General features: G+C 44.9%; 1 protein-coding gene and 1 pseudogene across 1 annotated transcript; one reads left to right on the forward strand and one right to left on the reverse strand.

Annotated features, from left to right (window-relative positions):
• Positions 1-8,484: 8,484 nt before the first annotated feature.
• LOC123080979 (DEAD-box ATP-dependent RNA helicase 58, chloroplastic-like) lies at positions 8,485-11,567 on the forward strand (annotated as a pseudogene).
• LOC123080978 (transcription initiation factor IIA subunit 2-like) lies at positions 11,558-14,421 on the reverse strand. Its single transcript, XM_044503939.1, has 3 exons — positions 13,852-14,421; positions 13,678-13,728; positions 11,558-11,975 (listed from the first exon to the last, which is right to left on the reverse strand). The coding sequence occupies exons 1-3, from the start codon at positions 13,981-13,983 to the stop codon at positions 11,799-11,801; spliced, it is 360 nt and encodes a 119-aa protein (XP_044359874.1). The 5' UTR covers positions 13,984-14,421; the 3' UTR covers positions 11,558-11,798.
• Between the last annotated feature and the right edge of the window lie 2,749 nt (positions 14,422-17,170).

Consider the following 17,170-nt stretch of genomic DNA (forward strand, 5'->3'; position numbering starts at 1 on the left):
CACGTATTCACCATAATTTGGAGGAGTTCGATAATAGGTATTGTAATTCTCAAAGTAAGTACAAAATGCGATCAGATGATTTTTCTCCTTATAAGTTAATTTGGAGCCATCATTGTAGTGGGTTCTGTCTACCATGTTTGCACATTGTTTGAACAATCAAAATAAGCTGTCAATGGAAATAAGTTGTCAACTATTTTGAAATAAACAATATAAATTAGTTAATAACTATGTTTGAGAAACTCACATAGCGGTATAATCGGAAGCGTATCAACAAGGTCCCAAATGTCCATATTGTTTTGCTCGATGTCAGGATCACCAAGATCCATGGAGACAATCATACCCTCATAAAAACCATACATTTTGCAAAGTGCTTCCCAATTTTGGCAACCAAAATGGGTTACGTTCTGAGAATTGTACAGATTTACTTCAAAATCCATATCATGATGGGTCCTTAGTTGTATTTTCTTTGTTTCAAAATTTCCATGGTCTTCAAAACCCATCCTCTCAAAGACATGGCGTCTTGCATGGCATGAGATAAGCTAGTCGAATTGTAAAAGATGAAAATTAGACGTTGAAATAGTTGAAGTCGTTCTTAATTACGAAAAAAAACTTGTCGTCGTTGCGTACCGTTTCAACGTCAAAGGTCTCCTCGAGCTTAATGTTGAAGCGCCGATCTTCGTCCAGGTGAGGGCACCTGTCGCACGGACCTCGATCATCGTGGCACCAGCTGCACTCCCCCAGGAGACTTTCATCGTTCGAGTACGACATTTCCTACGTTCATAATTCAAAGATTAAACTTGTACAATTAAATATATGTACTAAAAAAACTAAATTAGATCATTATTTTTCGAGAAAATCCAGGCCACTCGATATTTCCTACATATTATAGCACAAGTCATGCCAGAATTCACGGAAAAATCCGGCATGACCTTTGCTAAAAAGGACATATCGAGCGCCTAAAATTTGCCGGAACGGAAATTAATCAACACTCCGGCAAAACATAGGCCACTCGGAGGTGTAACCTGAACATGACCGGCCACTTGGGCAACCACATATCCTATTTGAGCAACACAGGATATACATGTTTTTATCTACATCATATATATCTTATAGGACTCATATTAACATGGAGATTTGGCTGGTCTCACCTCGAGGTCGGAGAGGGTCGGTGACGGGGACGACGGCGGGGATGATGCAGGGGCTCCTTGATTTCTGCAAAAGCAAAAACCCTATAAGTTATCACTAATACATCCCGAATAATTGCTTAAACTAGTTCTATTAATTCAACTAGTTCTTACTAAATATAAACTTACGATAAATAGAAAAAAACTAGTTCTTTCTAAAAATAAAGTAGTTCAACTAGTTATATTAATTTTCTTACTAAAAATACATTAGTTCTATTAATTCAACTAGTTTATTAATTTACTTACTAAACTAGTTCAACTAAAACTAAACTAGTTCAACTAGTTTATTAATTTACTTACTAATTATTGTAAACACTTACTAAAAACGGTAAACAAAACTACATTTTACAATAGTAAAAAACATCTACAATTAACCATACTGCCCTAGTTAACTAGTACCATCACTACTACTAATTAACATCTACTACTACTAAAAATCATTATCTATGAACCCTAAATTAACATCTACTACTACTAAAAAACATCTACTAACTAAGCAGAGAGAAAGGGGGTGGGGGAGGGGTGGGGGCTTATAGAGAGGGGAGAGACGGTGGCGGGGAGGTGCTCGGCGACGGAGAGGTATGGGCGGCGAGGGCGGGCTCGGGATCGGGAGGCGGCGGTGCTGGGCGGGCTCGGGCGGCGGCGGTGAGGTCGAGGGCGGCGGTGGTGAGGTCGAGGGCGGCGACGGTGAGGTCGAGAGCGGCGGCAGGCAGCAGCGGTGAGGTTGAGGGCGGCCTCGGGCGGCGGCGGTGAGGGCAGGCTCGGGCGGCGGCGACAAAGGAGTAGGGGAATAGGGGGGAAAGGAGGACTTAGCAAAATTTTGAGCCCGCGGGTGGTTAAGTCGAATTAGCAGTAGCGCACTTTAGGAAACGCGCTATAGCTAAAGTAGCTATAGCGCGTTTTACAGAAAAACACTACTGCTACGTCTAAGCACGCATCAAAAATATACATTGGTCATCATTGATCTTTTTGTGTAGAATCTAAATAGTCAATATGAATCCTCACAGTACCTGTATAGGCACTGGTGAAGATTCATATTGCAGCCACAAATCCTACACATATAGTTCAATGAAGACCAAGTGCTCGAGATAGTTTGAGAAGTAACATATTTAAGGTGGTAAACACCTTGTTCGCTTAGCAGTATGGGACTAAACTTAATTAGGTGCAATACTTGGCAGCAGCGAGTTTTGCAGAAAAATGTTGCTACTAAGTACTTTAGCAGTAGCGCGTCCTGGGAAGGGCACTACTACTATATCTAGCCTGGAGGCAACGCCGTGGCAATTATAGTAGTAGCGCTTGTTTCACCTAGAGCGCTACTGCTACCTGGTTATTAGCAGCGCGGTTTCGTCAAAGATCGCTACTGCTAATTAGCAGTAGCGTCTGTTTTTAAACCGCGCTGCTGCTAAGATTCTGTGTATAAGGTTTTCCCTAGTAGTGGGAGCCACAGTGGGCCCACAAGGGCAGCGGCGCGGCCATCCTCCGGGTCACGCCATGTGTCCTTGTGGGGCCCTTGGACGTCGTCTTGACCTAATTCCAATGTTATGAATTCACATCTGCTCCAGAAAAAATCAGAGAAGTTTCATCAAGTTTTACGTTATGGAGCCGCCGCCGCCACCTCCTGTTATTCGCCAGGAGCCTGATCTAAAGTCTGTTTCCGGCTCCAGAGAGAAGGAATCGCCACCATCATCATCACTAATTCTTCTTCATCAACAATTTCATGATGTTCACATCCATGTGTGAGTAATCTTTTTATAGGCATACACTACTAGGGAAAAGCCTAGCAGTAGCGCGGGTTTTAGGCCTACCAGTAGCGTGGGTGCGAGCGCTACTAGTAAGGCGCTACAGCTAAAGGTTAGCTGTAGCGTGGGTCGACCCGCGCTACTGCTATATCCACTTAGTAGCCGCGCTTCCTGTAATGGGCGCTACTGGTAATTACTAGTAGCGCCTCTCGCGGCCCGCGCTACTACTACTATTCTGTATTATATTTCTTTTTTATTTCATGTTGTATTCATACACCTTTATACAAGTTTTCATACATCAGCAATTTAAAGATTGTTTTTACATCATAGTGAGTTATTACATCACTGGGTGAAAGAACCATGGACTAGTTTCAAGTGGATGTTGAAACTAACCCGCTGCTCTTTCACCCAATGGTATAATAACTATCATCATCATCATATCATTAACAACTTATCATCATAATACATCATTGTCATATAACACCTCCTCATAATCTTTATTTTCATCAACGAGACATCATATAGCAAGTTGGTCACTTGTCATAATCACAACTCCTCCTCATCATCATCAACTCTAACACATTGTACCACATAATAACACATTGTACTTAGGACCTACTTCTCTCTCATAGGACCTACTACCTTCTCTTAGGTAAAATAGCATAAAACAAGATAGGCACTGACTCTCCATTATGGAGAATGAGGATTATCCTGTCTCCAATTCTTGCCCTTCGCACAATGTTGCTTCCAAGAACCTCCCTACGACTGACCATACATTTTTTCCATTCCTTAATTGTCATGTCTTCACCGGTTTTAGAAATCCGATATGGACAAGTGTGATTCGTAGGATGGCATGGCTGTATGTTCAAAACATCAAGGCGACCATTCTGAAACATCAGATGAGGCACACAATCCTTCGGGATTTTCTGTTGAAAAACATAGTAATAACTTCGTAGTTAGCAATGTAGTTCAGTTTTAGAAGAATTTATGTAAAAGATGCACGGATGTCGTAATAGTAAAAAATCTTACCATGGCATCTCCATGGATGTGACCGTAGTTCAACACGTGCACTAGTGGCACGTATTGACCATAATGTGCAGGAGTTTGATAATAGATACTGTAAATCTCAAGATCAGTACAAAATGCGATCAGATGATTTTTCTCCTGATAAGTTAATTCTGAGCCATCGGTGTAGTAGGTTCTATCTACCATCTTCCGCACATTCTTTGAAGAATGAAAATAAGCTGTCAATGGAAATAAGCTTTCAACATTTTTGAAATAAACAATATAAATTACTTAATAACTATGTTTGAGAAACTCACATAGCGGTAGAATTGGAAGCGTATCAACAAGGACCCAAATGTCCAAATTGTCTTCGGCGATGTCAGGATCACCAAGATCCATGGTGACAAGCATACCCTCATAAAAACCATACATCTTGCAAAGTGCTTCCCAATTCGTGCAACCAAAATGGGTTACGCTCTCATAATTGTACAGATTTACTTCAAAATCCATACCATGACGGGTGCTTAGATGAATTTTCTTTGTTTCGATACTTTCATGATCTTCAAAATCCAGCCTCTCCAAGACATAGCGTCTTGCATGACATAGGATAAGCTAGTCGAATTGTAAAAGATGAAAATTACACGTTGAAGTAGTTGAAGTCGTGCTTAATTACGAAAAAAAAACTTGTCGTCGTTGCGTACCGTTTCAACATCGATGGTCTCCTGGAGCTTAATGCTGGAGCGCCGACCTTCGTCCAGGTGAGGCATGTCGCACAGACCCCGGTCGTCGCCGCACCAGTCGCACTCCCCCGGGAGACTTTCGTCATCCGATGACGACATTTCCTAGGTTCATATAATTCAAAGATTAAACTTGTACAATTAAAAATATGTACTACAAAAACTAAATTAGATCATTATTATTCATCACGGGTTGACTATCGGTCTACCGAGTCTTTTCTTGAAAACTCTCAGCTCACGTGGTGTATATATTCGACCGTCATTGATGGCCGTTCCTCCCTTCGTCCCCGAGTGCATTACACCAAAATGTCTAGCATACGGGAACGAAGGAGAAGCGACCCCCACGACAACAGTCGGGATTCTTCGTCCTCTCATATATGGTGGAGCCTCTCCCTCACTGATTCCTCTCTGACATTTGCGACCGTCGCTGATGGTCGTTACTCCTCCTTCTCCTAGTGCATAACAAAGGTCTAGCACAAGGAGAAGAAGCAGAAACGACCCCCACGACAACAGTCGGGATTCTTCGTCCTCTCTCATATATGGTGGACTCACTCCCTCACTGATTTTTAAACCATTGGTGATGGTTGTTATTCCTCCTTCCCCTAGTGCATAACAACGGTCTAGCACAAGGAGAAGAAGGAAAAACGACCCCCACGACAACAGTCGGGATTCTTCTTCTCTCATATATGGTGCAGACTTTCTCTCTCACTCATTTGTTGACTGTCATGTATGGAGCCTCGAGAGACTTAAAGTCAACCCGAAATATCGTTTAATTATCTTTCTAGAAAATCCAGGCCACTCGATATTTCCTACAGACTCTAGCACAAGTCATGCCAAAATTCACGGAAAACTCCGGCATGACCTTTGCTAAAAAAGGACATATCGAGCGCCTGAGATTTGCCGGAACGGAAATTAATCAACACTCCAGCAAAACATAGGCCACTCGGAGGTGTAACCTGCAAACATGGCCGACAATTTGGGCAAGCACATATCTTATTTGAGCAACACAAGATATACATGTTTATATCAACATCATATGAGCATTCAAACTTGATGGTCATTGCATTTCAATGGTTCAAAATATGAACAAAAACATTTGAAAATATCTTATAGGACTCATATTGACATAGAGATTTGTCTGGTCTTACCTCGAGGTCGGAGGGGGTCGGTGACGGGGACGACGGCGTGGCTGATGGAGGGGCTCCTGGGTTTCTGCAAAAAAAAAACCCTATAAGCTATCAAAACTAATGAAATGCATACGCCTTGCATAGTGGGATCTAATTTCAGCATTCAAAATAGGAGTAGTTCTCCAATTTGAGCATTCAACAAGCAAAACCAAATCGTAAAATAAATAAGTATTCAAATTAGCATGCATTCAATAAGCAAAACTAAATCATCTCTTGCATCCTTACATCGTCGAATATTATCGCTAATACATCTCGAATAGTATTATACATATAACATCACTAATACAGCTAAAACCCTAGCGAACGACGGGTATCGGCGCAGGTGATGGACACCCAAAGAGAAGAAACCATCACAGGATCATAGCTCCAATGAGATCCCTGAAGAACCTACCAGGTATTGGAGAACCTGCCCTCCAACACAACCATGTAGCGACGGACGTGTTCGTCCTCCTCGTTGACACGGTGATGTACCACCTCCGCGGGGTCCTCAAGCCTCCGCATCGTCACTGGACCACGCGACCGCCACCAAAGAAGGTTCGGGTCAACGACGGGCCGGCTCCTCACCAAGCTGCGCCCCTCGGTAGGTAGCACCTCCCAGTACCAACCCGGCGGAGCCCAGTCCCGGACATGTCCCCTCTGATCAAGCAGGTGTCCTTCGCCGAGTCGACTACGAGGATGCGGGATAGGCATCGTCAACGTCGATGCAGGAATAATTGATTTAACTAAAAAAATAACAACAAATGTGACATGTTCAAAATATGACATGTCCACTTCAAAACGAATCAACCTAGAATATTGTTAAATACACCTAAAAATAAACTAGTTCTATTAATTTTAAACTAGTTCTATAGTAAAATTTTAATTAGATCATCAAATCTCATATACCTAAATTTTCATACTAAAAATAAACTAGTTCTATTAATTCAACTAAACACCTACTATAAATATAAATAAACTAGTTCTTACTAAAAATAAACTAGTTCAACTAGTTCTATTAATTTTCTTACTAAAAATAAACTAGTTCTATAAATTCAACTAGTTCTTACTAAAAATAAACTAGTTCAACTAGTTCTATTAATTTTCTTACTAATTCTATTAAACACTTACTAAAAAACAGTAAAAAAACTATATTGGATTTTTTCTCTAAACTAAACACTACTGCCCTAATTAACATCTAGTTAAACCGTACTGCCCTAACCCTACTGCCCTAGTTCTTAAGCATCTACAAGTACTAACTAATTAGACAAACCCTACCTAGGTACTTAAGCATCTACAACTACTTAAGCACCCATTGATGAACCATAGGAATTTGTCCTAAAAACTAATTAAGCATCTACAACTCCTGCCCTAATTAACATCTAGTTTACAATTAAGCATCTACAACTACTGCCCTAATTAGCATATAATTTGATGAACCCTAACTAATTAGATGAACTCTAAAATTTGATGAACCCTAGAAACCCTAGCTAGGCAGAGGTAGGGGAGGAGGAGGAGGTGTAGGCGTGCTCACCTCGGGCGCCGGCGGAGTTAGGAAGCGGCCGAGGGAGGGGCACGCGGCGTCGAGGTCGGGGTCGGGGCTCGGGCGCGCGGCGGAGGGCGGCGATGTAGGGCGGTGTCAAGGTCGGGGTCGGGGCTCGGGCGCGCGGCGGAGGGCGGCGATGTAGGGCGGCGTCGAGGTTGGGGTCGGGGGTAGCATCGAGGGCGTGCGGACGGCGACGGGAGAGCGCACGGCGGCCGACGGCGATGTAGGGCGACGACGGCGGCGACAGCAGACGAGTTGGATTTGCGGGAAGTGGCCATGAGGAAGAAGAACGCGCGGTTAAGTCAAAAATAGCAGTAGCGCGGGCTAGGAAAAGCGCTACTGTTACATTAGCTATAGCGCTGGCTGAGAATACGCGCTACTGCTAAGTTTAGCTATAGCGCCTGTCCTGAAAGCATGCTGCTGCTACGTCTTTCTCCTTTAGTTTTTTTTTTCATTTATTTTCCTTCACATTTTCTTTTTTTCCTTCTCCTTTTTCTATTTCTTTCATTTTCATTTACTTTTCTATATGTTTTTCATTTTATTTTCCTTTCATTAGCAGCAGCGCTTTCAGCGTAAAACACGCTGCTACAACAATCTTAGCAGCGCGCTTCGCTTAAGCTCGCTAATACTATTGTAGCCTGGCGAGAACAATAGGGGAATTTTAGTTGTAGCGCTTCTTCCCTGAGATGCGTTACTGCTATAAACTTAGCTGCAGCGCGTTTGTTTGCCACACACTGGTGGTAAATAGTAGTAGCGCTACTTTTTGACCCGCGCTACTGGTAAATTTCTGTGTATAAGGTTTTCCCTAGTAGTGATACTGGAGGTAGATGAGATTTGTATGATATTTCATATGTAATCATGTTAGATTTATTAGGGCTTGATCCCTAGTAAAATAAAATAAAATGGTACAGCCTGGTACCCATGCAGTCATATTTTTCACCAAATTTAATTTTTTGATTTATTATTTGAAAAAACATCATACATAGTTTAAAAAGATCATTTTTTTAGTTAGGCGAGGCAGATATAAATTTCGCCTGCAACCTGGAATAACCATTTTGTTTCTATTTCTGGGCCCAACTCTACTTGCGGCCCGGCCCACTAACCAGCTCAGGCTCATCCACTTCCCTCCCACCCCACCAGCCACTGCTCGCCGGCTCTCGGAATCCCCGCCGGCCAGCCTCCGGGCTGCTCCCATGGCAGCGGCGGCGTCCACGGAGACGCTCTCCAGCTGCGCCCGTCCGCTCCCCAACACCCTAAGCTCCAGCCCCCGCGCCACGCGCCTGGCTCCATTCGCGTCGCGTCGCGCTCCCGCCCCCGCCCGCTTCGCGCCACCGCCGCCGCCGTTCGCGAGGTCTGCTCCGGCCGCGTCCCCGACCACGTCCTCCAGAGGCAGCAGCCCGTCCGAAACCCCTCCCCCTTCCTGCATTCGGTATCAATTTCTCACTGAAAGTTCAGTATTTTGCAGGGCTGAGGACGTCGGGTACGTCTCACCCACCGAGGTGCAGGAGCAGTCCCTGCCGGTGCTCCTCTCCGGCCTGGACTGCATCCTCCACGCCCAGGTGGCCGAGCTCTGTCGATTTCTTTTGTACAATGGGAATGTGATCTCAGTTTACAACTGTGGGGCTGGGTGCAGACAGGTTCAGGGAAGACGCTGGCCTACCTCCTGGCGGTGTTCTCGGTGATATACGTCGGCCAGTCCTCGGCGCAGGCGCTGGTCATCGTGCCGACGCATCCAGGTGAGGTTGTCCTGTAGCTGATGTTTTGCTCTGCTGCGTCGGCCTCACGCGTGCCTGACGAGAGGTCTGACTGGCCTGTTGCTGTTTGTATGTATGTATGACGTCGCCCACAAGGTCACCAAAGTCGCCAGGCTTCTCGTGGCCAAGACTTGCAACGTCATGGCTTTGCTTGACGGCGGGATGCTGACGAGGCAGAAGAGCTGGTTAAAGGCAAGTGATCGATCATCCCTTGGTGGATTTCTGTGTCAATGCCGATGCATGCGTAGTTGCAGAAACATTTTTAGATCTAGTCCCATGTCGATGGCGTTTAAGATCCTTCCATGTTTATATTGGTCTGTTGTAGCGTTATGTATAATGTAATCTGCATTTCTTTTATCTGTTGTGCTATCTCCCTGCTAACAACGTCGGCCTGTTTTCAGGCAGAGCCACCTGCAATAATTGTAGCAACTGTTGCAAGCTTGTGCCAGATGGTTGAGAAGCGTGCTTTCAGTCTTGGGTCAATCAAAATATTGGTTATCGATGAGGTGACCGCTCCGTTCTTCAGCCCCAAACCAAGTTTACCTATGCAGTGTCTACATATCTCCTATGATGCCATGCTTATTCGTTTGGAAACAGATTAGCTAATGTATAAAACTTTTTTGTTTTGTCAGGTTGATTTCATTTTTGGATCATCGAAGCAAGTGAACTCCCTTCGCAAGATACTAAATTCTTAAACAGCAGCATCCAGCCGTCAGACCATCTTTGCTAGCGCATCCATACCTCAGCACAATCGTTTTGTGCATGACTGCGTGCAACATAAATGGACTAAGGTTGATCCAGCATCCATTCACCGGTTATGGACTATTGTGACTGTTTGCCTACGTGCCTTGAATATGCATTCTCATTACTGCCTGAATGGCTGTGCCTTTTGAACTTCAGATGGATACAGATATTAGTTTTCACATGTGTGTCTTACCTTTGTGCAGAGCGATGTGGTTCATGTTCATGTCAACCCTGTCCAGCCCATGCCTTCACACCTACATCACACATATGTGGTGAGCATATCTTTTAATGACCACTGTCATCTTAAAGTTTATTTCCTGCATGGTACATTTGAATTTGCTCTTACCTTTCCTCCCACAACCTAAGGCACTTACTAGAAAATTTAGTCGTTTTACATGGCGTGGCTGACCTCTTATTCTGAGTACTCTCTTATTCTCCATGGACCTTCCCCTCCACAGCTAGTATCTTCTGATCAACTAAGTGCACAAGCACAACCAATCTCCTTACTCCTGAAAGTTCTTTTTTGACCTCATTCTGATTCTCAATCCTTACGAGAACATAACCAATGCACAGATCTGCAGCAAGAAGGAACGGTTGCATGTTTTGCTATCCTTGCTTGAGAGGGATGCACCAAAGTCGGTGATTATATTTGTCGCTCAGCAGGTAATGTTAATTCATTTTATGCCATGCCAAGTCGATTGTAAAATAGCTCATGTACCATGGGATACCCTTTCACCTGTTTTCGAGGTGCTATATCCATCATAGTTCAGTTTCTGCTATGGTAGCGGCTTGGTTCTGTGATCAGTGCCCTGTTCAAAACCATAGTGTTATTATTATGCCTTAAAATTAGTTCCACTCGGAAAACTTCTATATTCATATAAGTGACAATTCTGGGTTAGTTTATAATTGCTGTGTTGCCAAGTTCTTAGAACTCATGCTGATAGTAAATGAGTCTCGACTAGTATTAGTCTGAGAACAGTACTCCGTTTGATAACCGTTGCAACCTATTCTTTTTAGTCTGAGAAATCAAAAAGGGCTGGAAATCCTCCGTCGTCTACACGTGTTGTCGAGTTCCTGAGAACAGAGTATAAAGGCACCCTGGAGGTGCTTGTACTAGAAGAAGACATGAATTTCAACGCTCGGGCTACCTCGTTTACTGTAAGTGCTCCCATTCAATTCTTTGTCTAGACCCCCAGCATCTTGATTATGTTGATTGAAGACGCGTGCATCAATTTACCGTATCGCTGCAGGAAGTCAAGGGAAAAGGTTTCCTGCTAGTTTCTACAGATATAGCGAGCAGAGGGTTTGACCTTCCGCAGACCAGCCACATATACAACTTCGACCTTCCTAAGACGGCGACCGACTACCTCCACCGTGCCGGAAGGACCGGGAGAGAACCGTTCTCCAAGTCGGAGTGCAGCGTGACAACTCTCATAACGGAGGAGGAGCGCTTCGTGCTACAGAGGTTCCAGAACGAGCTCAAGTTCCACTCCCAACAGCTGCCCTTGGAGTCCATGTTTACTTTCAACTTGTGAATATTTTCTTCCTCCATGTTTTATCTGGACTGGAGGATTTTGTATGTAGAGGTGCTAACAGCCATGAATCTTAATGAACTTGTCAAATTCAACCGCATTCGATTCACAGTTCTGTCATCCACAAACATGGAGGCAAAGAATAGCTAGACAAAAATCAAAATGCACCATTCTGTTCGTAGTTTTACTCATCCACAAGTTATGTTATCGGAATGAAAGAGCAATATGGTCGGTTCATAAGCGATGCAAATGATAACTACACAAACATTACGGTCTAGCACAATGGAAGCCGACTAGATGCTCGTGGGATCATTCCATAAGCGATACCGATGACTGTCTAGGTTGGGGTGGCGCCTTGTCTGTCATGAAGAGGAGTATGGCTAAAGGGGCTGGACTACTGGCACTGCTGGCAAGTAATAGGTTCTACAGGCTCCTCAATCATTCTCATATCATAGGCCACGATCTTCACCTTGGGGTGGACTGTTTCGATCTCCTCGTTCATGAATGTTGTGTTTCTCAGGTTGAGAGTCCAGATGCTGTCGCAGTACCTGTAGGTGTGCAGATTGCCGCCCTGTCAAGCCAAGAGGAAAACGATCATGCATGTGAATGAAATCAATTTATGGATGGAAACATGACTACAGATTACAATATTGTGAAGACAGTATTCTGAATTTGATGGTAATACTAGCTAGTAGCTAGGCAGAATTATTTGAGTGAAGCTATTGCCATGTAGAAGTATTGCTTTCTGAAATAATTAAACAGCATCAGCTACATGCTTGCCAGAAATGAGTGTTGTTTCCAGAATTACTTCTTGGTTTGAATACAGTATGTTCTAAAAAACTCAGCAAACAAATTCAAATACTACTTAGGAACGATTGCAAGAAACTATGGCAAGTCAAGAAGAGTGAAATCATCCAGTAGGTCCATATGTAAGTCAGGAACAAGACAGGAAATTAAAATCCACACACTTGCATGTTGCAGGCAGTTTACCCTTTCATATACCATGCAATTAACACGAGCACATAGTTACATACTATGTTTCAGACAAAAGCAAACAAATCTCCTGGAATGCGTTAACTTATCACAAAATTATGGTTTAACCAACTGCCATGTATAATTTGGCTATCAAGCACAGGTCATTTTTGTATAGTTTTCTTTTCCAGGAGAAGTATAAATCTGCTCCTAAACGAACAACGCCAGCCCTGTGGTGGGTTGGAAAATAACTGCGCCGAGCAATTTACTTCATAATTAAGCACGCAAGTCGACATGGCATCAAATCAAACACAAGCATAAAAGATCTGTAGCTGATCTGCATCATCAGTAGAGCTACACTGCAGCAGGGTATTTCAGCATTATTCGCTTGGTACATCACAGCAGAGAGATGGATGCTTAACACAAGAAAGAAAGTAGGGAATTCGGTTGGCACCTTGAAGGGGAAAACAATCACAGCCAAGAGGAAAACAATCATGCATGTGAATGAAATCAATGTATGGAAGGAAACATGACTACAGATTGCAATATTGTGAAGACAGTATTCTGAATTTGACGGAAATACTAGCTAGGCAGAACTATTTGAGTGAAGCTATTGCCATGTAGAAGTATTGCTTTCTGAAATAATTAAGCAGCATCACCTACATGCTTGCCATGCCATGCAAAAAATGAGTGCTGTTTCCAGAATTATTTCTTGGTTTGAATACAGTATGTTCTCCAAAACTCAGCAAACAAATTCAGATACTACTTACTTGGAAACGATTGCAAAAAAACTATCTTATGTAAGTTAAGAGTGAAATCATCCAGTAGCTAGGTCCATATGTAAGTCAGGAACAAGACAGGAAATTAAAATCCACACACTTGCATGTTGCAGACAGTTTAGCCTCTCATAAACTAAGCAATTAACATGAGCATAGTTACATAGTACTATGTTTCAGACAAAAGCAAACAAATCTCCTGGAATGTGTTAACTTATCGCGAAATTATGGTTTAACCAACTGCCATAATTTGGCTATTAAGCACAGATCATTTTTGTTCAGGCTTCATTTCCAGGATCAAACATGGCATCAGATCAAATACAAGGCATAAAAGATGTGCGTCTGATCTGCATCATCAGGATAACAGCTAGCTACACTGACAGAGGTAGCAACAGCAGCAAGGTATCTCATCTCATGCATCAATTATTCAATTCAAACAAAGCTGTATGTAAGTGGAGTACATCACAATAACAGAGATGAATGTGTAGCACATATACGAAAGAAAGTAGGGGATTCGGTTGGTACCATGAAGGTGGCCCTGCTCTCGACATGCTTATCCAGCGCGTGGCAGATGGACTGAAACAGCAACAACAACAACAAGACCAGGATCAAAACACCACCTACATAGATGCTTGTTGTTGATGGATGAGTTTCAGAGAGGAACCAGTGCAGTGATAGCGTGTGGAAGGGAAGGGGGACCTTGTCGAACTGCATGACGACGGCCATGGCGAGGTCGGGGCTGAGCGCGCCGCTGGCCACCATCTCGTCCAGCGTCTCGATGAGGGCCACGCCGATCACCGACTGCCGGTACAGCTCGATCGCCTCCGCCATCCCCTCCCCTCACCCCTGATCCCTGCCGGTCAACAGTAAGCAGCAAGCGTCAGTCAGACGAGATTCCCAAACCCGCGCCGCAGCAAACGCACCCCGACGACCGCGGCCGTCTCGCCCCTGCAATCGAACCGACGCACGACACGCCCGCCGCAAGACAAAACCCTAGAAGTCGGGGCCCCCCGCGGAGGCGGCGGCGGCGCCGAATCAGTCGCGCCGCGGCTACCGGTAACCAGAAACCCCACCCGTCCGGAATGCAGCCGCGTGGAGAGCACAGCAGCTCTTGCCTGGTCGATCGGCGGCGGGTGCGCCGGTCGCCGTTCCGGATCTGGAGCCGCTGGGCGGGCGGGCGGGCGAGGCCGGGGTCGGGGTTTGGGAGCGGAGCGGAGGAGGAATTCGAAATTCGAAATCGGGGAGCTACTCCCTTTATGTACGGACGGGTGGAGAAGGGAGGATGCGGGCGGGGTGCTTGGCTTGCTTGCTGGCTGCTGCGACGGTTCTCCTGATTAATTCCCGTTTTGCCCCTGCAAGCCAAGCCAGTGGGCGGATTGTCATCAAGGGGGTCCAAAACAAGCCACGTGGCCGTTCGGGGTCCGTCCCTAGGGTGATGGGTTAGGGTTTTGGTCTGGCGATCCCGAGGCGGTCGCCGGTGCATTCCTCTCTCGCCGCCTAGGGTTTCCAATCCGCCTGATCACCATCGTCGTCTAGCCAGGGTGAGGGGTGTCACTCAAGAGCAGGCCAAACATCGTCGTTTCCCAATCCGCGCAAATGCCTTGTGGGTGTTCCTAGGGCGCGTGGTCGTAGTACACTGGTTCGTCCTTGATCGGAGAGGGTGAGTGATATGCTGCTAGGAGAAGACATGGAGGGAGTAGAGGGCCGGGTATGCCGGGGAGGATGAAGCCACCGGAGGTGGAGAAGAAGAGTGTGAAGGTGGCATGGAGGAGATCACAACAGAGTGATCAGGGAGTGGCCAAGACTATGGGGAAACTCATCTTGGATAAGCGCCGAGGAGAATCTGTTGCCCGATAAGCAGATTGGAGGTTAAGGAGATGGGGGTGGGGATAGATTCTTGTTCTTATCCCATCAATAGACAGGGAAGAGGAATAGGACGACGGGCTATGGACGTTCGGCAAGGAGCTGTTGGACATTGATGATTTTGGCACGGCTAAAACCTCAGATGAATACACATTCGCCATTGTCCCGATTTGGGTGAGAAATTTCAATGTGCCTCTCGGAATGATGTGTAAGGAATTGGCTGAGGTTATTGCAGAGCAAATAGAGGAGCTAGTTGAGGTAGACACTAAAGAGGATGGAACGACGTTGGGAAAGTGCTTACGTGCCAAGATGCGCGTACAAGTTGTAGAAGCACTGATGAAAGGTTTATTTTCTGGACGATGATGATGAGGAGAAGAGAAGAGTGGAGATGGATAGGGATGGGAAACAACCAGAAGAGGAAGAAAAGAATTGGTGCTATTTCTAGTATGATTTTTTTTTTGGATTTTTGCTTCACATGTGGCATTATGGGACATGTGGATAGGGATTGCAAAAGAAGAAAAGGTTAAAGGGGAGCAAGGGCATGACGAGAGAAGGAGAATTGGTCTGGACCTGATAATTAGGATGATCATGGAGAAGGAGGTAAGGATGGTCGGGAAATGGCAGTAAATATGGGAGTGATGCACCTTCATGGAGGAAAATCAACAGAATTATCAGTTGAGGGAAAGAAAGGAAACAATAAAGAGTGCGAGGACTAGGTGACAAGCCCGTTAAAACTGAAAAATGGACAGAGCAATGGTATGGATGAGAACTAACCGAGTAAGAACAAAAGGTAGCTCATGTTCCAAGGGAATGTTGAACGAAGGGAGAAAATGAAGAGGGTAAGGACAGAGAGAAGGGGCGATGAGAAGAATGGTAGCGGTGCCGGTGGAAGCCAGAAAATACTATAACGGCCGGACAAGGGAGCAACAGAGGATAAAAATGGCAGTGGCGACAAGCTGGAGGAGAAGGGGAAGGGATAGAAGAATGTGGATGATAAGAGGGGGAGGGGGAATGGTAGTGGTTTAACAATCTAGCGAGTTCTAAATCACTAGGGGTCGTTGTATGCTTCAAGAGGAGTGAAGGACCAACCAATGTGATATGTTAGATGGTGGTTTACCAAAGAAGCGCATATCATAGGGTAGCAGAACATGTAAGAAAAACGAATGCAGGATTGTCTGAATAGCCATGCGAGTAGAACTGAGACTAATCACATGGAACTGTCGGGGTGTGGGAATGGCCCGACAATTTGTGGGCTTATGGATGTACAGAAGCAGGAGGCGGACCCCAATGTCTTGTTTATTTAGGAGACAAAGATGGCGAGGAGCAAGATGGAATGGCTGAGATGGAAGCTTGGAATGCCACATATGGCAATGAAGGATTGTCGTCGAAAGGGAAAAGGGTTGGTTATGTTCTGCAAGAGAGATAAACGTCAAGCTGCTAGACTTGTTATTGAGTTTCTAATAACATAGTACAAAGGCACCCTAGAGGTGCTTGTACTAGAAGGATATGAACTTCGGGCTACCTCAAAATGCTCTTCTTTTTGCGTCAAATCCCAACATCTTCATTATGTCGATTTGAAAGCCATCAATTTAACATCCGCATGCAGGAAGTCAAGGGAAAAGGTTTCCTACTAGTATCTATGGACATAGCAAGTAGAGGGTTTGACCTTCCGCAGACCAGCCATATTAGGGCATCTCTAGCGCTGAACTGCAAATTTGCTTGGGAATCTGTTTATGGACAGGGGATCAGTCTACGGACACTGATGACGGAGGCCGCCATCCAACACTAGCCGCATACATTCCAACAACTATTTGAACTAATCGGACGACATTCGTGCAAACACGGCCGATTTCATATAAACCGGAAGAAATTCATTATATTTCTATCATTTTTTAACTAAAACTATACCAAACTAAGGTAAAAGTTGTAAAACTAGTCTACGGCCGGTGCCGGCGGATATCAATTCCCACGACAAGGATACCCTTGACTAGTCTATGGCCGGCCGTGACAGATCTCCATTGTCTTCCCCATGTCCGGTATCTCGCTCATCGGACTGCCGTGAGCCCCAGAGGTATATGCTTCAGCGCAAAAGGAAGCTCACTTCCTCATCTTCGGTGGCGCCGCTTATCGTAGTGGAACCGCCCGGATGTGCTTC

The sequence above is a fragment of the Triticum aestivum genome, chromosome 3D, assembly GCF_018294505.1.
Source record: "Triticum aestivum cultivar Chinese Spring chromosome 3D, IWGSC CS RefSeq v2.1, whole genome shotgun sequence".
Taxonomy (NCBI): Eukaryota; Viridiplantae; Streptophyta; class Magnoliopsida; order Poales; family Poaceae; genus Triticum; species Triticum aestivum.

Bases quoted from the DNA above. Each gene is read 5' to 3' on its own strand.
- LOC123080978 (XM_044503939.1), bottom strand. From the start codon at position 13,983: ATGGCGGAGGCGATCGAGCTGTACCGGCAGTCGGTGATCGGCGTGGCC. The intron at 13,729-13,851 runs GTCCCCCTTCCC...TTGCTGTTTCAG, and splicing joins TCGTCATGCAGTTCGACAAG to TCCATCTGCCACGCGCTGGA. The intron at 11,976-13,677 runs GTACCAACCGAA...TTGGCTTGACAG, and splicing joins AGAGCAGGGCCACCTTCATG to GGCGGCAATCTGCACACCTA.